Source organism: Phoenix dactylifera, unplaced genomic scaffold (genome assembly GCF_009389715.1).
Source record: "Phoenix dactylifera cultivar Barhee BC4 unplaced genomic scaffold, palm_55x_up_171113_PBpolish2nd_filt_p 000957F, whole genome shotgun sequence".
Classification (NCBI taxonomy): Eukaryota; Viridiplantae; Streptophyta; class Magnoliopsida; order Arecales; family Arecaceae; genus Phoenix; species Phoenix dactylifera.
Window position 1 is genome coordinate 52,110 of NW_024068315.1, and position 24,117 is coordinate 76,226.

Genomic DNA, 24,117 nt, shown 5'->3' on the forward strand with positions numbered 1-24,117 from the left:
TAGTCGGATCCATTGAAGAAAGGGGGTCTTTGGGTGGACTGACCCTCAATGTGAGAAGATCCAAATGGGGTTGTCATTTTGATCTTTTAACTCTTGAGTGGAAGAGTTTTTGGCTCTGATACCACTTGTTGCCCAGATAGACAACCCAAGAGGGGGGGGGTGAATTGGGTTTTAAAACAATTTGGATAATTTAAAAACTATGCCAAGTTATTTAATTAATTACTATGTGCTGTGAGCAATATGAAATGAGAAGAGGAAGAGACAATCAATCACAAACACAAGTTTTATAGTGGTTCGGAGCTATCCCTTGCTCCTACGTCCACTCCCCAAGTTTCTCTTGGGAATACACTATAACCCCCTTGGATTACAGCCGGTTGTTTTGCAAGCTCACAACCAAACTTGTTGTTTTACGAGCTAACAACGAACTCGGTCGGTTTTCCCAGGCTCACCGACTAGAACCAACCCCGATTGTTTTCCCGGGCTCACAATCAAACCCTTTCACACGTTGGTTTTAAAACTGGCTCACCAACTAACCTTTATCCCCTTGATTCAATCCCCCGATTGAACCAAGTAAATACACGTAGTAGAAAGAAAACAGAAAATAAGCTTCTCAAAAGCAGGTATGAAACAATATATTCAAGGATGAGTTTAGAAGCCCTCAAACGCTTTTAAGCTTAAGTAGAGGAATGGCTTCTTGACTCTGGTCTCCTCTTGGATGAGTGATCGACTTGAATGTAGGAGGAGGAAGCTTTGAATGCTGGGGAGAAGTTGGTGGCGCAGTAAATGCTGATCTCCCCTTTTTCTCGTTGAAGAGCACTTGCAAAGCTTGAAGACTTGAATGCTTGGAGTGGAATGTATGTTCTCTGTTTTGCTACAGTCTTCTGTGGCTATTTAAGCCAACCCCCACGGAAACTAGCCGTTACTCCACTTTTTCTGGCCGTTCTGCACACTCTGCGCAGCCTGACAATGTGACCGTTGGTGGGTTGGAGTCGACTCGCGCGATCAGGAGTCGACTCGGCTGTAGCGGGAGTCGACTCAAGCTTTTCAGGAGTCGACTCGGCAACTGTTCCAAGTTTGAATTAAAGTTGCCGTCACGACTGGGAGTCGACTCGTCTTGGCCCGGAGTCGACTCGCCAACTTCTGGCGCTGACCTGGCAATTTTGGAGTCGGCTTTTCCTCTGTAGACCGTGGATACAAATTTGAATTTTGCCCTCTCGAGTCGACTCGACTGTCCTGGGAGTCGACTCGAATCTCAGAGCCCGAACTCCCGATTCTCTGTCTTTTGGCTCATCCAGTCTTGGAGTCGACTCGAACTTCCTTGGAGTCGACTCGGCTCTCAGTTTCCGAAAGTTGGTCTTCTGCCTTTTGACGTGAAGCTTGTCTTGGTGTCGACTCGAGCTGTCTGGGAGTCGACTCGAATCTCAGTGGCAGTAACATGGTTTTCTCTGTTGATGGTCGCACAATCTTGGAGTCGACTCGCGTAATGCGGGAGTCGACTCGAATCTCAGAGTCCATAAAACACTCTCTGACTTTTTCTTTGTGCACCGCTGGGAGTCGACTCGCGTTCCACTGGAGTCGACTCGAATCTCAGAGTCCATAAAACACTCTCTGACTTTTTCTTTGTGCACCGCTGGGAGTCGACTCGCGTTCCACTGGAGTCGACTCGAATCTCAGATCTGAAAGACTGCTCTTCTATCCTTCTGTCTGTTTTCAGTCGGAGTCGACTCATACTGATTAGGAGTCGACTCGAGCTCGTGCCAGTGACCTTGATACGCTTGGAGTCGACTCGTGAAACTCGGGAGTCGACTCGAGTCTCAGACATTGGTTCAGCAGACTTCTTAACTTATCCAAAATACTGTAAACCATGTCTAGAAACACTTGAGCAGGATTTTCACTGAAACACTCAATTGAATTCATTAGTAATCACACGATATACTCAAATGCTTTGAGCTCATCAAAATCAAACGGGGTTTTAATCAATCACTCCACACGGGTCAACCTGTTTATGATCCGAACCTATTTAAGCCAAACCAAATCTATTTATGGTGGGTCGAACACGGGTCGGATTGGCGGGTCGGGTCATATTTTGCCACCCTTAAGTAAAATGGACAATAAAGCTCTAAATAAACCTTCTAGTCCTGTTTATGGTATACGGAGAAAGTTTGTTGCTCATATTGGGTACATTATGGGGTAGGTCAAGCAGCATCACCAAAAAGGGATGCATTATTATGTGTCATTATTGCTTATTGCACTAGTTTTGTCAATTGAGTGCTGCTTCTCAACACCGGTCTATTTCTCAATCCCCCGTGATAGTCGGGTATTAATTAATGTGGTATATTGGGGTCACAAGGGTGGCAGGCAGGCCTCGTGTATCATCCCACCACTTGCCCCCCAGCGGAACCTGGACCGAAAAATGGAGTGGTGACTGGTGTAGTGAAGTATCAATTATACCATTCTACGATCCCTGAAACACTATAGAATAAAATTTTACAGACTTAATCTACAGGACTACACAGTCTACACTGAAACAAAATCAAAATTTCTATATAGGGAAGACCAAAGATTTTATCATGCTCATTTAAAATAAGTAAAATTATAAAATTTAATTAGAATGATATTATTCTTCATAATTTAATATATGAAAAATAAGGGATGAGCAGAATTCTTACAAGATATGGTGGTAGACAACAATAGGTGAATGAATACAAACTTGGGCAGAGATGTATCATGATCGAAAGAAGTGCTATCAAATAATTCCAGTGAGGAATTGGGGTTTTCGCCTTTGGGTGATGGCAATTGATTGCTGACTACTGTAAGTAAAGGAGGAAAGGATGTGAGGAGAAAATTAATTAGCAAGGATGGGAACTAATTAAGTCGAGCCATTAAGTGCCTATGAAGTTTGTAATGGTGATGTGAATCTTCATATTTTAATGTGTTCGAGTTATGAGTTTTTCTTTTCTATTTGCATAAGTTTCTTAACATTTTGTTTTATAATCACATTACTCTTTAGCAGAGGACTATTGGAAGACAACCAAGAGGAAATTTAGGTATCTCAGAGGAGCAACGAATTATATGCTATGTTATCAGAGTAAGGATTGGCACCTAGCAGGCTATAGTGATGATGACTGGGGAAGTGACCTAGATGAGCATAAATAGATATCAGGATATGCATTTTTGCTTAGTAATGGCACTACTATGGAGGCTAAGTACATAGCATGCTCTTCAACAAAATAGAAAGCTGTTTGATTGACATGGTTCTTGTAGCATCTACAAATTGTCACATATGCAACAGATCCTGTGATGATCTATGTGATAGTATGGCCGCACTGGTTGCAAAGGACCAAAAATATTATGGTAGAACCAAATACATACAAGTGAGATACCATTTTAACTTATGGCATAGAAATAAGTAGTCCTTAAGCATGTTTCTACAAGCCAATTGGTTGCAGATCCACTCACCATACTTATTGCTAGGGGCTTGTATGTGACACAAGCTAAAACATTAGGACTGAATGTGATTGTATTTGTGTAGTTGACCAATATGTAACAAAATACATTGTTGGATAACTCATTTGCCATTTGTATGATTGATGAGATTATTCAATCATAGTTATTTGATGCTGCTATTTCATTTAATTATGTTTATGGCAAGCTCTATGACTTACAACTGGCATAATAAGATATGGATGTCGATTGGCTAAGATTGGCTCACTGACACGACCAATCACCTTTAGCACCTTAATGTGAGTAGGATGAGATATTGTTGAGCTATAGTGAAGAGAGCATATTTAGCTCAAATCTTTGAAGACCAAGATGAGGCTCTTTATGTAGTTAAGAGCTGACATGGATGTCACCCTACCATCCATGAAGCTAAAATAAAATACGGTGAGAAAACTTCATTTGGTACTATTGGGAGTGAGTAAATGAACGATTCAATTTAGACACTTGAAATGCAACTAACTATGACCCATATGGTGTTCTATGTAAAGAAATCCACTCTATAAAATAGAAAATCTCCACTGTAACATGCAGTTCATATTGCATGTGCTTAACACTACCTATGTGTTAGTCCTAGAGATCATAAGTTTAATCTCAACGCTACATCATGTAACTTTTGACTAAACAATAAACTGATGAGTTGGTGTTAGCTACTCCAGTATATTTTCTTTTCGTCATGAGTGTTTTGGCCTAAAGGGGCATTACGAAGAAAGAAATCAAATCAGAGCCAAGTAGCATTAGGGTGAAAGGAATACAAATTTGGAATTCTACTACTTACTTGTATTTATTGGCTAGCCAATTATATCATTCTAATAAGGTTGGATATAATTGCATATACATGTGAAGTTAGAGAGGGGTTGAGCATGGATCTCTTGAGGAATTGAGACTTGATTGATCAGGTGTAACTAAATGAGCATAAGGTATAACAATACATCATGTTCAACCTTTTCTTGTATTTTTGGTTTAATATCTCCATCTTGGCCCTAATGGACTTCTAGTTTAGAGCTCCCAAGCGCATGTGTATTCATTGATTACATGACCTATTTGTCTGTATGAGTAAGATTCAAGATTTACCATATAGAGGTATGGACATGCCTATCATGTACGAGTAGGAGATGTTGGACGTATCCACACAGAGTTACATGCCTCTCTTCTCAAGAACAAAACTGGAGAAAAAGTTTTTGTCCAACCTCAACTACCTTTGGTGAGAATGGAGGAAGAAAAGATTATTCCAATACTGCAGGTTGTTCTTGATTGTCGAGTTACAAAAAGGAAGCATGAAGTTTGATTCATTGGAAAAGCTTATGTTCTGCTGATGTAACCTGGGAAGATCGAGACTTCCTCAAAGAACAATTTCCAAACATGACCCTTCAGGACGAGGGCGAAATTTATGGAGGGAGGAGCTGTTACATTCAAGACTTCCTAGCCATTAGGATTCTGAATAATTTATGTTGTTTTCTGTTTAAATCTTCCTTATTTCTAGATATTCATGCTAACTATTTCCTGATTTGTAGTTGAGTTGAATTAGTCAACTAGCTATTAAGATTTTTTCTATTTTATTGGAAATTTCTGTTGTATTGTGGCCTATGTAAAGGGAAAGATAATAATGACAAGGCATGCTTATCTTTTCTCAGCACTTTGGTGTTCTCATTGGAGGTTCTAGTGTCCTCGAAGTAGCTAGAATATTTTATCATGGCTTCATTTTTGCTTTTTCTTGTTCCTTTACAACTCTTCTAAAATAGGTAAAGGAAAGCCTTCTTCAACAAACCAGTATATACCAGTTTAATCTAACTGGTTTTGCATTGGGTAGGATCAAAAAATCTAAATAATATTTTCTGGCTAATTTTTTTAGGTGAGTTCGTAAGTTGGTGCAAATGATATTATAGTGGACTTGGTCTATAGCTCATGTGGACTAAGGAACAAGATAACAAAGGCCTATTTGGATTGACGACATAGGCTGATCGTGGTGTTTGTGATTGGATTTGAATAGACTTAGGTTCTTAGCCCGATGATGATATTAGGGCTTAAATGCGAGGCAGAATGAGAAGACCCATGCAGATGTGTTTAGTTTCACATCGACTATGTACTGGATACATCTTGAATATTTACTGAAATCTTTGCAATTAACTTAAGATGTTCAGTGAGAAATATAGATATTTAATAGTAGCCCATCCTTTATTGAAGTGCAAAAACATGCTACTAAGGCAAATGTAAAGGCTGAATAAGGTCAGCCGACCGAACTACTATAAAATATGGCTTCCTATTAGGGAGTATAGCTTTTCTAATTCAGAAGCAGTTCTTGACAATCATACTATTATACTCCCTAAAACCATCGTAATCACTTCTTCTCCCATACACAGTAGTCATTACCAGAGGCAACAATGTGGTAGTTCGAAGGAACAATGTTCCCGACATCATATCTTGGTCCAATCTTTGCAATAATCTTCTCATCAATTGCCGCCACATAGAGATCACTGTCGGAAACCATGATGCGCAATGAGCTACCTGGATGAATCCCATTCCTGGACCTGATTGCTGCCAACTCACCGATCGGCTTCTTCAAACCCCAATCAAACAAGTGATCATAGAACTGCAGAACATGATAAAAAATAGTTTAGTTAAAGAGTTGCATCACTGTATTCTTTTATAAGAACATCGGAGATCAAGTTTGCTCAAAATTTTCTTTATTTGATTGACTGAAAAAAATTGCTCACCAGTACTTGTCTTGTTACTTCTTCAAGATTTCATGTTTAGTATAGAATTAGTGCCAAGAAAAGAGGTAGATAGACTAGATCATTAATTAGATTGAAGTGATCAAAATGTGATATAGCATGCACTGAAAAAAGTGGTTAAAATTAGAACTTACGATGCTGGGAATCCCTGGGTGTGTGAGAATGTAAACATAGCCTTGCATGACCTTATCAGAAGGAAAAGGCCATTGCCTCTGCGTTGAACCAGTATCATGGTTGTCGACGAATGTGACCGTCTTCTCTGGCCACCATCCAATCATCCCAGATGCCTCTCCCTTGGAATCACGCATCCTCCACAGCTCCCCCTGCACTGCTGCTTGCAGTATTCCCTTGGTGGTGAAATCAAAAGCTGTCGCTGGACTGCCTACTGTTTGAACCCAATTAACTAGCTCTTGGCGGTGAGCATTTTGGTCATAAGCTGGCTTGCCATCGTTTCCATAAGCTAAAGAGCTCCAAATCTCTGCAACCACAAAACTCGGTGTGGTTTGATCTACATAAATCTTGGCAATGTCTGATGAGTATCCTCTGGCAAAATCAAGTCGCCATCCATCGAAACCGATGTCACTCTTGAGCCAATTCATCCAATCCGAGAGCTCACGTTGGACCCTTGGGTTGAGGTGGTCGATGTCCGGAGCCGCATCGAAGCCAAGGCCAGTGTCAGGGTGGCCGGTGCCATCGGAGTATTTGGTGTCGTCACTGCAGATCATGGTCGGGCCCCAGTCGAGGCGGTCATCAGGCGTCCCGCCTTCAAAGATACAGTATACGCCTCTCCCATCTTTTTTATCTGCGCATCTGTGATTGATGACAATGTCAGCAATGCATTTGATTCCTTTTTCATGGAATTCACTGATCAGTGACTTCAGCTCGCCTCGGTTCCCATATTTCGATACATTCAGATCATACAACCTTCCTGGCAAATAACCTGAGTAGAAAAATTTACAAGTACATTGTATTAGCAATACCTTGGTATCAAGCTATAAAGTCTGTAATCGATCGTCTAAGAAGGTTAATCATTCTCTGTACATAACTTTGAAATTGCACTGTGTATTAGTGTATGCTAATAGTAAGCAAGCAGTCAAAATATTTTATGTTATCAGATGTCTAATAAGGCAATTTCCAACCTTAGCTTAGTAACAAACAATACTCCCATGCTGATTCTTCGGCGTACTTCAACATATAACATTCTTTTTCAGGTGGACTGGAAACATTAGACCACACGACTCGGATGCAATCATAACCATGTTCAAAGAGTGTTTATCAAACAGCACCCATATGATCAATACTCTAACCACTTTGAACCAACAAGCACAAAACTAAAAAAACAAATCATTTAGAGAACTTGTCCCAAAAGCTTAAGCTAATAGAATTAGGTAGATTTATTTATATATTTTATATTTTCTTACACTATTCTTCACATGTGGGCCGGACTTTCCTTTAATGGGTGAGTCCAACATGTGAAATTTTTAATAATGGGGTTAAAGAGTGCAGAGGTCCTGAGTTTGAACAAGTGGCGATTCTAACATGGTATCAGAGCAGAGGTTCCGAGTTTGAATTCTGTCTCCGCACTTTTTAATCCCATTATTGAAAATTTCATATGTTGGGTTCTCCCATTAAAGAAAAGTTCGGCCCACACGCGAGGGAGAGTGTAAGAAAATATAAAATATATAAATAAATCTATTTCATCCTATTAGTTTAAACTTTTGGGATAAGTGGTGATTTTAACATAATTTATGGAAAAAAAAAAAAATACAATAACAACGTAACCTCGCATAAAATTTGTACTAAATCCTCATTCATAAAACAGATATTTTTGTTCGGCACATGACTTCACTTCCCCAATAAAGATTACTTATATGATAAACCAGTTTCATAAGCAAGATTCATCTCCTTTGTGCTGGCTCTATATCATTGTTAATTTATGAATTGCTTCCATGTAGAAGACCAGAGTAACAAAGTAATGATGGACTTGAGCACCACAAACCTTGTTCGGATGCCGAATGCGAGGGTGGAGGGAGCCAGACATGCGTAACCCCAGCATTGGCAATGTCAGACACTTGGCCCTTCAGAAAGTTATACCATCCCCCTTCTTTCTTCCATGACTCCCAGTTAAAACCCTGCATGCCTTCCTTCATCAGAAGATGCACGACTTCACTCTATGATTATATGAAAACCATGCATATGTGCGAGTCTTTACCTGAAAGAGGATTTGAGCAGCAGCCCAGTTGGGTGCAAGAGACAGCACCAGCACCAGTGCTAAGAACAATGGATCCAAAGGCCTTCCCATCTCTTCCCCTTTTCCTCTCTTCTTCCATTGGATTAAAAGGAGACAGAGTCACCAGGCGTCACGGAGGACTGACCTACGTGGCCCCCAGGAATGACTTCTAATTTACGCAGCGTCTTCTGTTTTGCTTCCTCTTCTTTTGTCTGTTTTAATCTATGCAGCGTATCGGGCAAGGCGGATTGAGTGTGAAAGGAGTTTGAAGTTTTTGGCGCATTTAGAAACGTTCTTGGCCACTGGGCACGCGAGAAAGAGATGGCAAACTTATCCGGACAGAACATTTAGCTTTGCGACGGCGTGACAATTGGATCAACACGATGAATACTTCAATGAAGATAGAGTAGGTCCCGTTTGTGGCAAGGATATAACAGGACCGGCCACACAGCTTTTGCTACGAGATACAAATAAAATCGGATATTTTGCAACTACTGTGTTCTCACCCTTTCGAAGGTCAGTGTAGTTTTTTTTTTCATATTTGCAGTATTTGTAGAAATGGTGGATTTCTCTTTTTTTTTATGTGAATCGGAGGAAGTAAGACACTTTCCCCTAATTTTATTCGGAAAAGAGTACTATGTACAAAAGAGTGGAAGGGTGATGAACATCAAAACAAGGTAGAAGATCTAGGACTGAAGAACAACAAACATCAAGGCGGTCTCATGGGCAGTGAAGATAAAGCTGTCCACAGATTTTGGTGCAAGTCAATCATCTTCTTGTGGTATAAATGTTCCCAACTTTGGCCGGTACAAATGATCTTTCTCTTGAGAAAAGTTCTTACATTTCTTTTCTTTCAGATTTCCCAACATAAGGCAGTAGTCAATTAATGTCCAGCTCTTATACCTTAATTTCTTTTGATCTGATCTCCTCCACTATTACCTCCCCAGGAGAGGAGCCTTCCTTTCCAAGAGGCCATCATCAAATTATATTTTTTGATCAGGGGCAGCCAACAATGCTTTGGAAGCTTTTTATCACACAAAGGAAGTCCCAAGTAGACAAAAGGAAGAGAGCCTTTCATGCAGTTTATCCATCAAGCAAGCCTTGCTGCTTGCTCCTCCCCCATATTTAAGCACAGAATAGAGCTCTTGTGAAAGTTAATTCTCAAACCCGAAGCACCTTCAAAAGCTACAAAAATCGCTTTGGCAGCAAGCATACTTTCCTTCTTTCCAGCACAGAAAAGCAGGGTGTCATCTACGAAATTCAAGCTTTTGATCCCTCTAAATTCATTGATACTGCCAATGCCTTCAATTAAGCCAAGTGCTCCATCCTACATGAGCAATCTGGCTAAAACATTAAAATAAAAAGAGAAGGTGAGAGTGGCTCGCCTTGCCTCAAACCTTGCTTGCATTTGATCCAATTCCTTGGACTTCATTCACAAGAATAACCACTGATGCAGAAGTTAGAAGGCCTTGGATCCAAGAAACCCATTTACTAGCAAAACCCCTAGCCTTAAGCACTGTAAAAAGGAAATCCCAATTAATCTTATGAAAAGCTTTTTTGAAATCCAAATTGCCCAACACTCCTCTCTAAACCACCCTCCTGCAAAATGCAAGCATCTCATGAGCACTAAGAAAATTCTCCACAATGATTTGGCCTCTTACGAATGTTGATTGCGACTCATCAATGAGCAGGGGGTCAAAGATGGCAAGCTGCCTCGCGACGATCTTCGAAATAATTTTGTTGAGGCTACTAAGAAGATTGATGGGTCTCAAATCACCAGCTGTTAGTAGACCATCCTTTTTTGGGATAAGAGAAATAAAAGCAAAATTCAACCTATCAAGCTCAAGGGTGCCTCTGTGAGAATCTTCCAACAGCACCAGTAGGTCCTCCTTTAAGAGGTCCCAATACCTTTGGAAGAAAGAAAATGTGAACACATCAAGACCCAAAGCCTTAAGGCCATTGGCTGTGAGAATCGTCCAACAGCACCAGTAGGTCCTCCTTTAAGAGGTCTCAATACCTTTGGAAGAAAGAAAATGTGAACTCATCAAGACCCAAAGCCTTAAGGCCATTGGCTGTGAGAATCTTCCAACAGCACCAGTAGGTCCTCTTTTAAGAGGTCCCAATACCTTTGGAAGAAAGAAAATGTGAACCCATCAAGACCCAAAGCCTTAAGGCCATTGAAGGAGAATACAACACAACTCTAATTTCTTCCAAAAATAAATTTAGCTTCCAAATGTTCTAGGTTCACCGAAGCATTGCCATAAAGTCTATTTCAATCAATAGAGAACTACAGGATATAAGAGGTGCCAAAGAGGCTCTTAAAGAAAGCATGAAGATTAAGGGCGATAACTTCTAGTCAACAAGCTCAATACCATCATCGATAAGGGGCACCAACTGGTTTCTCCTCTTCCTTTCAGAAGCCACTTTATGGAAGAAAGCTGTGTTTCTATCTCCTTCCTTGAGCCAAGTACCCTTAGACCTATGCTTCCGGTACAAATCCTCCTCCTGGTACAACTCCTCCAAAGATTGCTTTAAGACATGCCGATGGTCAATTCATCTGGAGAGAGATCAACTCTTTTCTCTTTTTTGTCAAGAAGGTCCATGTCATGCAACAACTTCTCTTTTAATTCTCTACTCGAAATTCTCTTGGAAGCAGACCATGACTCGAGTGCTCCTCTGAGCCTTCTTAGGTTAGCAACCCATCCCTCTGCAGAATTACGACAATCTCTAATGGGTGGCCAATTGGCTTTTACAACATCTAGATCAGGTTCTTTTAGCCACCACGTATCAAATCTAAAGATTTTCGATCCCTTGAAATTAACATTACAATCAAGAGAGATCAACACATGGTCAGAAGTGGCAACTCAGCAAAGCTTTTTGAGTAGAGGCTGGAAAAATATCCTCCGATTCCGGAGAGATAAGAAAACAATCCAATCGGGGCAAAGAAGCAAGCTCACTTCCATCGCTCCAGGTAAAACTCCTTCCTTTCAAAACAAGGTCCACAAAATTTAGAAAGGAGATGAAGTCCATAAAAAAAAGTTGTCCTTCAGACATTAAATCATCACCAATTAACCAAGGGCCAGGGTTAGAAACTCTTTTAAGTCCAAAAGCTCTTGGAAGAAACGATCTTTTTGTGATTTTTCATTGGGGCCATACACAGCGATAATAATGAGATTCAAACTCAAATCTGGGCAAGACAGAATAACAGTAAGGGAGAACATCTTCAAAACACAGGAACACAAATGTGTCCTCTATTGATCCTTGGATCTCCCAAAGAGCCAAGAAATTTAGAAGAAGGAGATGAGACTTGGACTCCTAAATCAACAAGATATCACAACTTGAGGAAGTAAACAAGTCTCTAATGGCCCTTCTCTTTTCCGCAGCTCCTGAACCCCTACCATTCCATGAGACAACTATCATGATGATTGTCAACAAACAACCAAAGTAAGAAATAGATCCATGGCCATTGGAATGAGGCAATCCCTCTTCTGTTCATAAGCCAGCCGAACCACCAAGCATGCACCATGAGACATAAAAATCATAGTCCATTTCAATCCACCACCAATTATTCTGACACTCTATTGATCAAAGTCAGAACTTAGTGAACTAAAGAGAGAGCACAAATCATAATCTGAATTTATGCCACCAAAATCCAGCCCAAACCAGCAATCACAATCCGGCCACGGCCATAATCTGATCAAGCACAGTATCATGGTTTCAGTACAAATCACAAACAAAAACAAAATTAGAAGAGCCAAAGAAAGTCATCCGAATCTACATCCATACTTTATTCCAAACCACAAAGCATAGACTGAGTTCACTAGGAAACAAGCACCACAATTCATTCCAAACCACATAACCCCATCTGGACACAGTTTTGGGCAGGGCCACCAAATGAAAAACGTCCACACCAGCATGGAATTAAGGACAAGAAGGAAATGAAACCCAGCAGCTAACACTACGACACAACTATGGTAAAATAGATTTAAAGCTTAGTATGAGATAATGCATGATATCTAAGAAATTTAGTAGTTGGAAAATCTGGAAATCACAAAACTTTTATGCATAACCCCTTATTAATAATAAGCAAGCATGAGTCAGGTGTGAACAGGTAAAGTTGGTAAAATCTTGTGAAGAGACCTAGATTCATCCTCAACCAAAAATTTCAAGACAATTCTATGTACCACCCCGAACCGTCCATTTTGGAGCATACTGTTCCATTTCGAGGGCATACCGGCATGATTCCGCTTCTCAATTCGAGACACTAGAGAAGAAAAGAGGGAGAAGGAAAGAGAGGAAGAGAGACAAAGGGAGGATAGGCAAGGGAGAGGGAGGGGCGGGGGCGGGGGCGGGGGCGGGCCTTTAAGCCCTCTCTCCTCGAGTGCTATGTTATGAGGGCGAAGTTTTGAAATATAGGCTCCAACCTTTTTTTAAAAAAAATCTTTTAAATCAAGTGTCCCTGTTTCATTTCGAAATTAAGGACTTTGTTTTTTTTTACAGAGCTAGATTAGAAGGGGCTCAAAAGCCCTTTCTCTCCCTTTACGCATCTCTCTCTCCCTTCGTCTCCCTTCCTCTCTCTCTTTTTCTCTTTCCTTCTCCCTCTCCAACTCCTCTTTGTCATACACCACGAGTCAGTATGGTACAATACCGTACCACTGAACAACTGACGTAGAACCAGTTTTGCTGATCTTGGTTCTTTAAAAAAAGAAAAATAGATATAGGAGGGGTTGAAAGAGAGAGAGAGAGAGAGAGAGAGAGAGAGAGAGAGAGAGATTGATCAGATGCAAATCTTGCCTCACATCTGAATCAAGCATCCAGTCAATCACAGAGCATCATATCTTAGGATGACAATAATCTTTGTTGGTGGACAAAAATAAAAGAAAACAACAACAAAAAATAAAAATAATAAAACTGATATAGACCAACACCTTAAATGTTGAGAACTCTCTCAGGTTGGCATCAGTCTTGACTGATCATCTTGGTCTGATGAAGGTTTTTCGGACTACACCAGGCATGCAATAGTGGCATACAGCAGTCTTGCCCTACTTATCCACGTACTGGCAGAAAACTTCCTAAGTCGGTGGGTATGATGATAAGGATTACAAATGGAGTTTGGTAGTTACACTTCTTTTCCTGGATAAGGCTTTATAGCAGCAAGGGGTGAAAAGGGCTAGAAGTTGCAAGAGGAAGTGAAGAACAAGAACACAATTTTCCAACAGTTCACCTTGACCAACATGAGATTAAGTTGCAAAAAAAAAAAAAGGCTTGTTATGAGGATTGTCCCAAGTTTGATATTCAGGAACAATCTGCTTCAATTTACAGATTCAGAAATTGAAATAAATGCAAAAACTAGACCACAAGTTGGAAAACAATTTGAATAGTTAAATTAAAACTTATATACATAAGTTAACAAAATAAAGATTAAGGTTACTGACACATTCATATTATTAGTGCAAAGGCGGACATGGAAAAAAATTAATAATCAATGGCAGACAATACCACTAACAGAAACATAAACATGCTGTAAACCAAGCAAATGTCACCAACATGCTCTACTGGTGCAGCTAAAAAAATCGTGATTGACCAAGCAGAATCACTGAATGGCGGTTGCGCAGAGTGGCCAAAACTCCTTGGAAATATTAATCAATAGGAATATATGTCTGGAGCAATAATCCACTTGTCTTGGTTTTGTCTGCCTGGATACAATATTCTATGACCACAATACCCATTATATTGTGGTACTACTTAATTACTTGCAAGATGCTTCCTGTAAGTAGTTGCAGTATTGTATCAGCCATGAGGAAATATTTCTAGCATTTCTTCCCAACAAAAAAGTTCACAATATGTGTAGGTTTCTTTAAGAAAGCATAACAAATATAGTCAATCAATTAATATAATGAAGGTTTCAAAAATAACAAGATTCCACCATGTATTGATGCACATCTTGTGTATATGTAAAGCCAGATTTAGCTACAATGTTAAAATATGGTTGAGCTGGGGGGAAGTTCAACTTCCACCAGCACTAATCCAAAACCTGGATCTTTTTTTTATTTTTAAGCAGAGGCTGAGCACGTATTCAAGCCACTCTTTTGGTGATATCACACTCATGTATTGATCCTGTCTCAATTAGTTATATCATAATTCTTCAGCATAAGGCCTTTTCTTTAATGTATTATCAAACACCCACCCTCCATGAGAAGTATTATGATTCCCCCAACAACAACTTCCCATTGATGAGATCACAACCTTCAGTTAAAACCTCCTCTTGAACCTAATCCTTTTTTGGTCGTCCGTTCCTACCCTCTTGAACCAGCCAGCTTTCAAACACATTAAAGTTTAGTTCAAATCAAGGGACTGAGAAATGATATCGTCCCAAATGGATAGACTAAGGCCCTGTTTGGGAGAGATGTTGGCAGTAGAGCTTTTAAAAGTAGAGCCGTTAGAAGTAGAGCTTTCTGAAGTAGAGCTTTTATAAAAAGTTGTTTGTTGTTTGGTAACTACATTTCTAAAGTGCTGTGGCACTTTAGCATGTGTTTGGTAAACAAATTGAGAAAGTATTTTTGTATGACAAAATTATGATAAAGGACATTGCATATTATTTTACAACAGAGCATAATAAAATATAACATATATTAATACACAAATATATGATATAATATAATATTATTGTAATGTAATATAATATTATTATAATATAGTAATATAATATTGTATACTATAGCATAATAATTTAATATAATATTAAATTATTTAACATAACATATCAATATATTATGATATAACGTAATATAATATTATATTTATAGTATAATACAATAATAAAGGTACAAAATATTATAATTATTAGCGTACATTAATTTTTCCTAATATAATGTAATATTAAATTATTTAACATAACATATTAATGTATTATAATATAATGTAATATAATATTATATTTATAGTATAATACAATAATAGGAAACAAGAATACCTTTTCTTGCACAGAAAAGAGTCTGATCCACAGCTAGGGTCTTTTGTTAGGACTCCAGTAGATTTTTAGGTTTATAAAGGGACAAAGTATCTAACTGATATATTTTATTATGGGTATTTTGGTCAAAAAAACAGCTTTCCAACAAAGCTCAAAATAGCTTTTTCGGAAAGCTCCATAATGGAACTTCTCCCAAAAAGTTGTTTTTAGCTTTCTAAGAAAGCTAAAACAGTTTTTCCGAAATTTTTACCAAACATCCTTTTTCGGGCCAGAAAGTGCTTTTTGGCCCTCCAAAGCTCCCCCAAACGGAGCCTAAATTTCTCTCCCTCCACTTCCTCAACAGCACCAGAGACCGTCGAGCAATGGATGATGGCAAATGACTAATGCCTGATACTAGAAGGCAAGTTGAGTCTCTCTTTCTCTCTCTTTCTCTTAAAGTCTCTAAGTCTTCCTCTTCTGGTTCATGCTATCAACGGACACTAGAAGCTGGCAGCAGCTGGAGCCCTGAAAGCATCAGCATTCCTCTCTCTTTCACACAAACACACTTCCTTAAAGTCCCATCCCACCCTCCTCCATTCTTTTCCCCTAATCTTACCTTGTCCACCCTGGTGTCCCTCTTGGCTGTCCCTCCCTCACCATTGCTATTGCTATTGCCCAAATAGCAGCTAGATCTCAATGCCATCAGAAGGAAAAATCCCCTCTTCCTCCTTTGCCCCTCACTCTCCATAACCTCTTTATCTATAACCCCTATCTCTCCCTCCCCAAATCCTTCATGTCTCTCTCCACTCATCTGCTCTCCCTAGAACCCCCTATCTCCCTCCCCTGCCCCCATCCATATCTAACCACACTCTTTCTACCTATTGTGGCTTATTCACTCCCTCTCGTCTTCTCACATTCTCTTAAATGTCTCTATGGACATCAACTCTATGGAACCAATCCATACCATCTTGTAGTTTCAGTTTTCTTTATTCTTCTAGTGCATTCTTTAAATACAGTTAATTCATAACATGGTAATAGTCTTCATAAAAATATCGATTTCTACTTTTCCATAATTTTGTGCATATACTATAATTTATCTAGAATTTTTATATAAATAAGTAATATATTTATTAGATCATCATTAGATCATGGATTCATTTAGGTTGACCTGATGTTTGAACTACTTATCCATGACTATGTCTCTTTTACAGTTCAACAAACATTCTAGGTTTTAAACATTGATTTGGAGTACTATTTGATAAAAAGTGTATAGATGGTTTTAGGTGTATTATTTTTGGATAAGCAATAGACTTTCAAACATTTGGTATTTAAAATTGAAAAAAGTGATGATCAGGTTATATATTTTCTTTATATTAGTATCAATACACTATGACACCCTTCAAAGGAGGTCCATATATCAAGTTCATGTACACTATGTAACATACAATCTATCCATAATATGAGTAAAAGCACAGATAATGCTGTGATATAATGTACAGAATATAGGCTATCGCATCACTTCGTGTGGAGGTGCAATGCATCAGGCATGTTAAGCACTTTATTAGACAAAGGGAATGGACAGTACGATAAATGTATGCAGCAATAAGAACAAGGATGAGTTGATAGGTAGGTAGCCAAGGTGTCATCAAAAGGTTTATTTACAATGTTGCTTGTGGATGCCATTCTGGACTCAATAAAAAGTGATTGATAAATCTTGGGTTAAACAATAACTGCACAAAATGGATCTAAGTACATGATATTTTGTAGCATATAAATTTTGTGTACCACAGGCAACCTAAGGAATATAATCAAACTAATAATTCAATCTAAAAAAGTAAAAAATTAGAAACTTGAAAAATAATATAAGTGAAACCAAGGTCCGCCGTACCGGTACCGGTCGGCGTACCGGTGGCCGGCCGGACTGGTACGGTACCGGTCCGGTCCGGTCCGTACCGGCCGGTACCGGTGGTTTCAAAAACTACAGCGCGCGGCGCTGTGGTTCTTTAAAAAAAAAAAAAAATCGTACCGGTGCGAACCGGCCGGTTCGCACCGGTACGAGGCCCGTACCGGCCGGTACGGGCCCGAACCGGCCGGTACGGGCCCGAACCGGCCGGTACGGGCCCGAACCGGCCGGTACGGGCCCGAACCGGCCGGTACGCACCCGTACCGGCCGGTTCGGATAAAAAACCGGAAAATACCGGTTTTTTATCCGTTCCGGGCCGGTACGGCATTCCATGAGTGAAACAATAATGTCTGGACTGGTGAAAATCTGGAACAGAAGTGAAGAAGGATAGCTAATGTTAATTCAGAGTCAGTAGCTGCGTACTTGGTGGCAATTCCAAGTACAAGAGTATGGTAATAAATGATCCTAGAAAATGATAATGGGATAGGGCTTCTAACTCCATGTGCAATATTAACATTAGAGCTTAAAATTTTAGACAAAAGCTTAAAACAACCACTACATGAGTTTCCAGATTGGCATCAGAAACTAACGTATAAGATTCCTATAACTATGATATCAACGCAACCGGGCAAGATTAGAGAAGCCTAGACATAATAACTCATACAAATGACACAGAATTGGACATAAGCCAAAATGTGGAATGGGTATGACAAATACTCAAATCTCAAATTTTAATGTTTGTGACCTGAAGTATATGTCAGCCATGCACCACCATGCATGAACAGCACAATGTACCACTTATGAAGATGATGAACAGTAATCAACTTAGTATGACAAATAAGTGACATGTCAAGTAAAGAAGAGAGTAGCCCGACTATAAACAAAAAAAAAAGTTTGAATGTTCCTTTTTGGCAAGTAGCAAGTATTTAAGTGTGCTTAACTGTCATCATATTATTATGGATAAAGAATGGCTTGAGTTAGTTTCAAATTTAAAAAAAAATGAAAAAAAAGACAGGATGTAACAAGCCAGGAAATAAGGTATAATAAACAAATATTATAAAGAATTCAATGATGTTTTTGAATAGTTTATTGAAAAAAATCAAATATAAAAACTTCCATCTTGCCTTTGTCAAGAAGGAAAAGAGAATGCAAGAAGGAAGTTTCTAGCCATTAAAACACACCTTTGTAATCACAGTAAAGAATTAAAAGATTTCAACATATATTGTACCCTATATCAGTAGTTGGGTACCTCAAATTATCATAGTATATGAGGTTGAAGAATGCAAAGGAAAAAAATGGAAAAAATATTTTTATTAAAAATATATACAATGAATATAGAAATATAAATGTGAACACAATTCATTATATGCAAATATATAAAAATGTAATATATATATATATATATATATATGTTAAAATATTACTTATAACTGATGAATACTATACTTATAAATGGAGTGGTTTGTGATCATGCATCACACCATCTATTAAAATTCATGATAAGTAAGAAGTACAAAGAATCATCAACAAATAAATGATTGAAGGCAGAGGATGGCATCACAGCTACCTATTCTTCATTTGTATAGTGAATGGTATCATCTAGAAATATAGCAGATCATAAGTACAGGTCCGTTATTTTTGAGGCCCCAATTAGTTAGATATGCATATTGATCAGAAATATTCTCATCTGACCACTACATCTACATGCATATAACCATAGCCATGATCAAAAAGAACTGCGACTGTTATAATCAATATCAGAACCATTTTCTTCATCAGCACCAAAATATTCATTTTCATTACCATCCAGACAAACAAAACCATCCTGTTAACGAACAAAACTCTAATCACCATGAAGTTCAGCATGTCCCTAACATAGTTCTGCATCTAGATCCAAAGACATTAATAATGTCGTTCTTAATTGTTACATGTTCAGCAGGTCCATTTTTTCCAAACAAACCAACCAACTTTAAAGAAAGTTCACCCTAACCACTCATTTTGTCCAAATTCCTTCGAATTCTTAGATTAATTATGATAGACCAATTAGTACAACTTTATTTAAGTTGTCCTATTTCTAGATTAGGTATGGAGCAAAAATACCACAAAATAGTGTTTGCCCAAGAACAAGCAAGAAAGCATTTGAATTTTAGGGGATCTACTATAGCATTCAAAACCCTCATTGAGTCCATGCCACAAGTCTCCATAGATAATTACAAATTACAAAAATTGGTTGCTCTTACCTGATTTTGATAAAATGAAACACCCCTATGGATTCAATAAATGCCAAGCACCAATCAATTGTTCTATCCAATTATTAATATTGCATGATAAAAAGTCAATTTCATTAATACTTGTACAATGGTAAAACGTTCTCAAATTATATGCTACACATAAACAGATGCCACAACTTTGAAATCAACATTCTAATTTTATTTCCATACTGAAGAACATAAATACTATTAACTAATTTGTCCGGACTTTTCAACCATACACATATTAGTGTTATAGTTAGTAAATAATCAAAATGAATAAAAATTCAGGGATACCCTTATTTTATCTGATCAATAACAGAAATTTCAATCTTTATCATATTGTATCATAGATTAATACAACATTCCTTTATACAATCATTGTCCTTTTTATATTTCTGTTGAGTTCTTGACCTCACTACAGGATTGGTAAATTTTAAGTATAACAATCCCTAATTTGCCTGGCTTCTTCACAAAGGTGTCAACCAGTGTTTACCTAACCGACCCGCACAAGGCGGTTCGGCCTATTCTGAACTAAACCAACATGAAATCGGAACGGTTCGACTATTCGGGATGGTTTGGCTTATAAAAATCCCCCACCAAGCTTTTGGTTTGATTGCTCTTGCTCTCTTTCTGCCCTCTTCAATGCCGACCAATGTTGTTACCCTCGAACAATGATGAAGACGTCATCACCCCCGATCGACGTTGACAATAATAGGAGACCCTCAACGACATCTCCAACCCTAATCGATGGTTAGGTTATGATTGGAGCTTCCGGCTGTCGCTGCCAATAAGGTGTGCCCCTCTCTATCTCTCTCGCCGTCCCTCCCTCCCTCCCTCTCCATAAGCCCCATCTCTCTCTTTCTCTCTTCATCTCCCGCTCCCTCCCTTCCTCCCTCCCTCTCTCTCTTCCTCCCTCTCCTTCTCCCTCTCCCCCCTCTCCTTAATCCCCCCTCTCTCCTTCCCTCTCCCTTCCTACCTCCTTTTTTTCTCTTCCTCCCACTTCTTCTCCCTTGCCTCCCTCTCCCCCCCCCCCGGTTCAGTATAACTAGGCTCGATACGGTACATACCAATACCAAAACAAACTAGTTGCCAACAGTACAAGCCTCAGTACTAGTTCGACGAACTATGGTGTCAAACTCCAAAAATATTTTCAATTATGATCGTTACTAGCAAAAAAAACCTCTAAAAGCTACTAGCTTCTTAGACGCAACCTTCATACAATTTCAAGTTACACCATTTGTCTTATTCAATTTGGACTCAAACTCTTTGGAAGGTGGAGTGTCTAAAGATAGATCAACAGGTATAAGTGAATTCTACTTTAGTGCTCCTTATCCCCTAGCTTGGAGCATACTGAAACACGGGGCACCATGGCATTGGATTATCTATTGGGAGATCAACAGGTACAACTGAATATTATTTCATGTCCCCTAGTTTAGAGCATACTAACACAAAGGGCAAAAAAGGCATGTGATATGCATGTGATATGCAAAAAATCCTAACAATAAACATATTAAACAAAGAAAAAGGGCATCTATCTTCAATTGGCAATAGAAGATGTCTTCTGCACTTTTTTTTTCAACAAAAGTCTTCTGCACTTCATAGTTATTAAACTGACCCTAAAAAGCATATTTATGTATTAAAGAAAGAACCCTTTTCTTAATTCTCCCCTAGCTTCTACTGCTGCCCCCTTAAGGATCTAAAAACCTTTGAGGCTGCAGAGGAAATGATGACCATTATAATCGACAGAACAGTCAACAATTAAAGTTATTATTTATGGGCCAACAGAATTGAAGTAAGGTATAGATATAACTCCAGAGGCTATTCAGTCATATTATGGCTTGGTTTGTATACTTCATTGTGTTTTTTGTCAGTGCATCCTTACCTTTTTTTAGTCACTTCCATCTTTGACCTTTATATCCCCATAATGATAATTCACTTCCATTTTAATCAAATCTTTCTAACAGAAAAAACAAATAGCTTTGAAAGGGAGAGAAAAGGTAAGAATAAAGTAAAGTAATGCAACCCATGTTATTAGCATTACACTAGAGTAAATTTGCATCCTTCATTCAAATGAAAATAGTTTGTGAGACAAAAGATAAATCAGAAATACTAAATGCTCTGAGTTGAAAGATTGAGTTACCAAATACCTTACAAGCTAGAATTACTGATAATTATTAAACAAAGTTGTAAGGCAAAATTGCATCTGAGAAGTCTTGTAATAGTAAAAAAAAGTTCAAAGGACATGAACAAACAAAGTAAAACACACTAAAGATTAAGAATAGTAGACTTGATTGATCTCGCAGCTTTCCCAATTGACTACATAGAATGAACAGGATAAATGTTTAAACCGCATAACGCTCAGCTACCAAAGAACTAAATCATCAAAGAAAATTCAGTAGAACCCCTCATATTAATTATAACATGGGTGCATCACAAAAGAATCAAAAATATCACTAAATGGTCAATCCAAATTGTTACATTTATAACACTTATCCTTATACATGAAAAGAACCTTCAATTGTGTTCAAGTAATACTATTTTATCATAACATAACTATATATATAGAGAAGAGGCATGGTTTATCAGACAATAATCAGAAAAGGGCACATATGCTTCCTATTTAAAGCTTTGAAGGCTTTGGGAAAATATCCGGTGTAAATTTCTGTGCGGCACTTATACTGCCTTTGATCTTCATTGCACCCCTGCAGCAAACAAATGGCAAAACAAAAAGGAGTAGTAATTCAGCAACAGAACTTTCTTTCTAACCAAAATAACACACTCAGAAAACATGACCAAATCCCCAAAGAAACTCTAATTCCCATCACCTAATAAACGCCATCTGTGGGTTCATCTTCCCGGTTGCGATCGAGAGGAAATCATTATCGGTGAACGAGAACGTCGTGTCGGGCTTCCCTTTATACGGACCTAAAAGGATATAATTCCAGCATCAAAAAAAGAATAACAATTTGCTGAGAGTAAGGAAGAATCGCTCCTAGATAGAACGAAAGAGGGATAAAGGCGAGACCTTTGGTGACTTTTCCTTCCTTGAGGTCGACGACATAGATCTCCTCGTCCATCCCAATCTTCTGCGGAGCGAAGCGAGAAAGGAATTCAGAATTATGGTTAGGGTTAGGGTTTGAGGGGAGGGGCGAGGGAGGGAAAGGGAGACCTTGGGGGCGATGTTTAGCTGGTAGACGAGGCCGATCTTCTTGGTGAGATCCTTGCCGGCGTCGGAGGCTAGATGGAGCTTCATCTGCTCCAAGAGGGCCGCCGATTTCAAAGAGCTCGACGATCCGTCCATCTCTGCTCCTTGTTTCGTTCCTTCTTTCTTTCCGGATGGCGAGCGACGGTCTGCAAGAGCTATGGGTCTAATGGGATGCTTCCTTTGTTGTTTGTTAGTAATTTAATGCGGGAAGTTGGGAGCAGGTGAGTGAGGGGAGATGGGATTGAATGATATCGCCTATCCAACTGCCAAGGTATGGGTAGAGATTGAATTCACACGCATGGAGCACTGTTTCATACTTTCATGGATCGGAAAGATAGCTCTTGCAACTTTTGGTAGTTTGGCACGTGTGAGCTTAAATGGTCAGAATAATGAGATTTACAGAATAGCATTATTTTAAAAATAAATTTATTATTTTCTATTTCGTAAACTAGTCCATCTCAGATACGATTCGGCAATGGTATATCAAACATTGTTTTTCCTTAGGAAGTGTGCAATTCTAATCCGAACACCATGTAAAAGTAGTTATATTTCCCAGCATCATAATTCTCGTAATAATTGTAATTAATATTATATTTTAGAGATTAAATTATTTTTCTAATGCTGTGATTCCCATGATTCCATATATGATAAAAGTCCAAAATCATTTTTAGCAAGTCAATAGTTAAAATATATGTCCAAAAGTTATAATATATAAAAGTTTTAATTTACAAATTTATAAAGATTTTTCTAACTTGTAAGATGATAGTCTAGTTATAACACACATGCAAAACACATATAGTTGCTAGATTTTAGAATTAGACTAATTTAAATCATAACAAATTTAAAAATAAAATAATTAACCAATAATTTGTTTTTTTCCCACTAAATTGTATTTTCTTTCATTAGTTGATTCAGAACATAGGATGAGTGGATATAATATTCTCATACTTTTGAGGCATTTAGAATGTTTTGGACCTTAATATAAAAAAATCTAATTAGATTTATTTCAAAAATATCTTAAATCTAGAAGCATTAGAATTCCTTCTTTTATATAAGTGTTTACAATAATCCAGACCGATATTGTGATCTAAGGGTTGACACACCCAAAAAAAGTACAAACCAGGAGGGCGCAGTCCAAATAAATGTGGTATAAATTGAAGAGGGTGAGAGCTATCGGCCTAGGATGAGGTATTTCATGAAGCGGAAATCAAGGAGTAATTAACTAGTAGTTGCCACTACTTGGCATGTGAATGAATACTAGTGCTATCTATAATATTGGAGTAGTGAAAGAGAGATAATTGTCATGCATAGTAAGCCATATGTTACACACCAATAAATAATTACACCT

At 38.4% G+C, this 24,117-nt stretch overlaps 2 protein-coding genes and 1 long non-coding RNA gene across 3 annotated transcripts; 1 reads left to right on the top strand and 2 right to left on the bottom strand.

Annotated features, from left to right (window-relative positions):
* Positions 1 to 5,646: 5,646 nt before the first annotated feature.
* Positions 5,647 to 8,554, bottom strand: LOC103722583 (alpha-amylase isozyme 3D-like). The gene is made up of 4 exons (XM_008813186.4): positions 8,443 to 8,554; positions 8,230 to 8,362; positions 6,365 to 7,170; positions 5,647 to 6,088 (listed from the first exon to the last, which is right to left on the bottom strand). The coding sequence occupies exons 1-4, from the start codon at positions 8,530 to 8,532 to the stop codon at positions 5,837 to 5,839; spliced, it is 1,281 nt and encodes a 426-aa protein (XP_008811408.2). The 5' UTR covers positions 8,533 to 8,554; the 3' UTR covers positions 5,647 to 5,836.
* A 105-nt stretch (positions 8,555 to 8,659) lies between these two features.
* On the top strand, positions 8,660 to 13,856 carry LOC120107682. The gene is made up of 2 exons (XR_005509363.1): positions 8,660 to 8,976; positions 9,092 to 13,856. It is a non-coding gene; the product is annotated as an uncharacterized LOC120107682 (long non-coding RNA).
* An 8,099-nt stretch (positions 13,857 to 21,955) lies between these two features.
* On the bottom strand, positions 21,956 to 23,053 carry LOC103722584 (non-specific lipid-transfer protein-like 1). The gene is made up of 4 exons (XM_008813188.3): positions 22,734 to 23,053; positions 22,590 to 22,650; positions 22,390 to 22,489; positions 21,956 to 22,266 (listed from the first exon to the last, which is right to left on the bottom strand). The coding sequence occupies exons 1-4, from the start codon at positions 22,863 to 22,865 to the stop codon at positions 22,185 to 22,187; spliced, it is 375 nt and encodes a 124-aa protein (XP_008811410.1). The 5' UTR covers positions 22,866 to 23,053; the 3' UTR covers positions 21,956 to 22,184.
* Between the last annotated feature and the right edge of the window lie 1,064 nt (positions 23,054 to 24,117).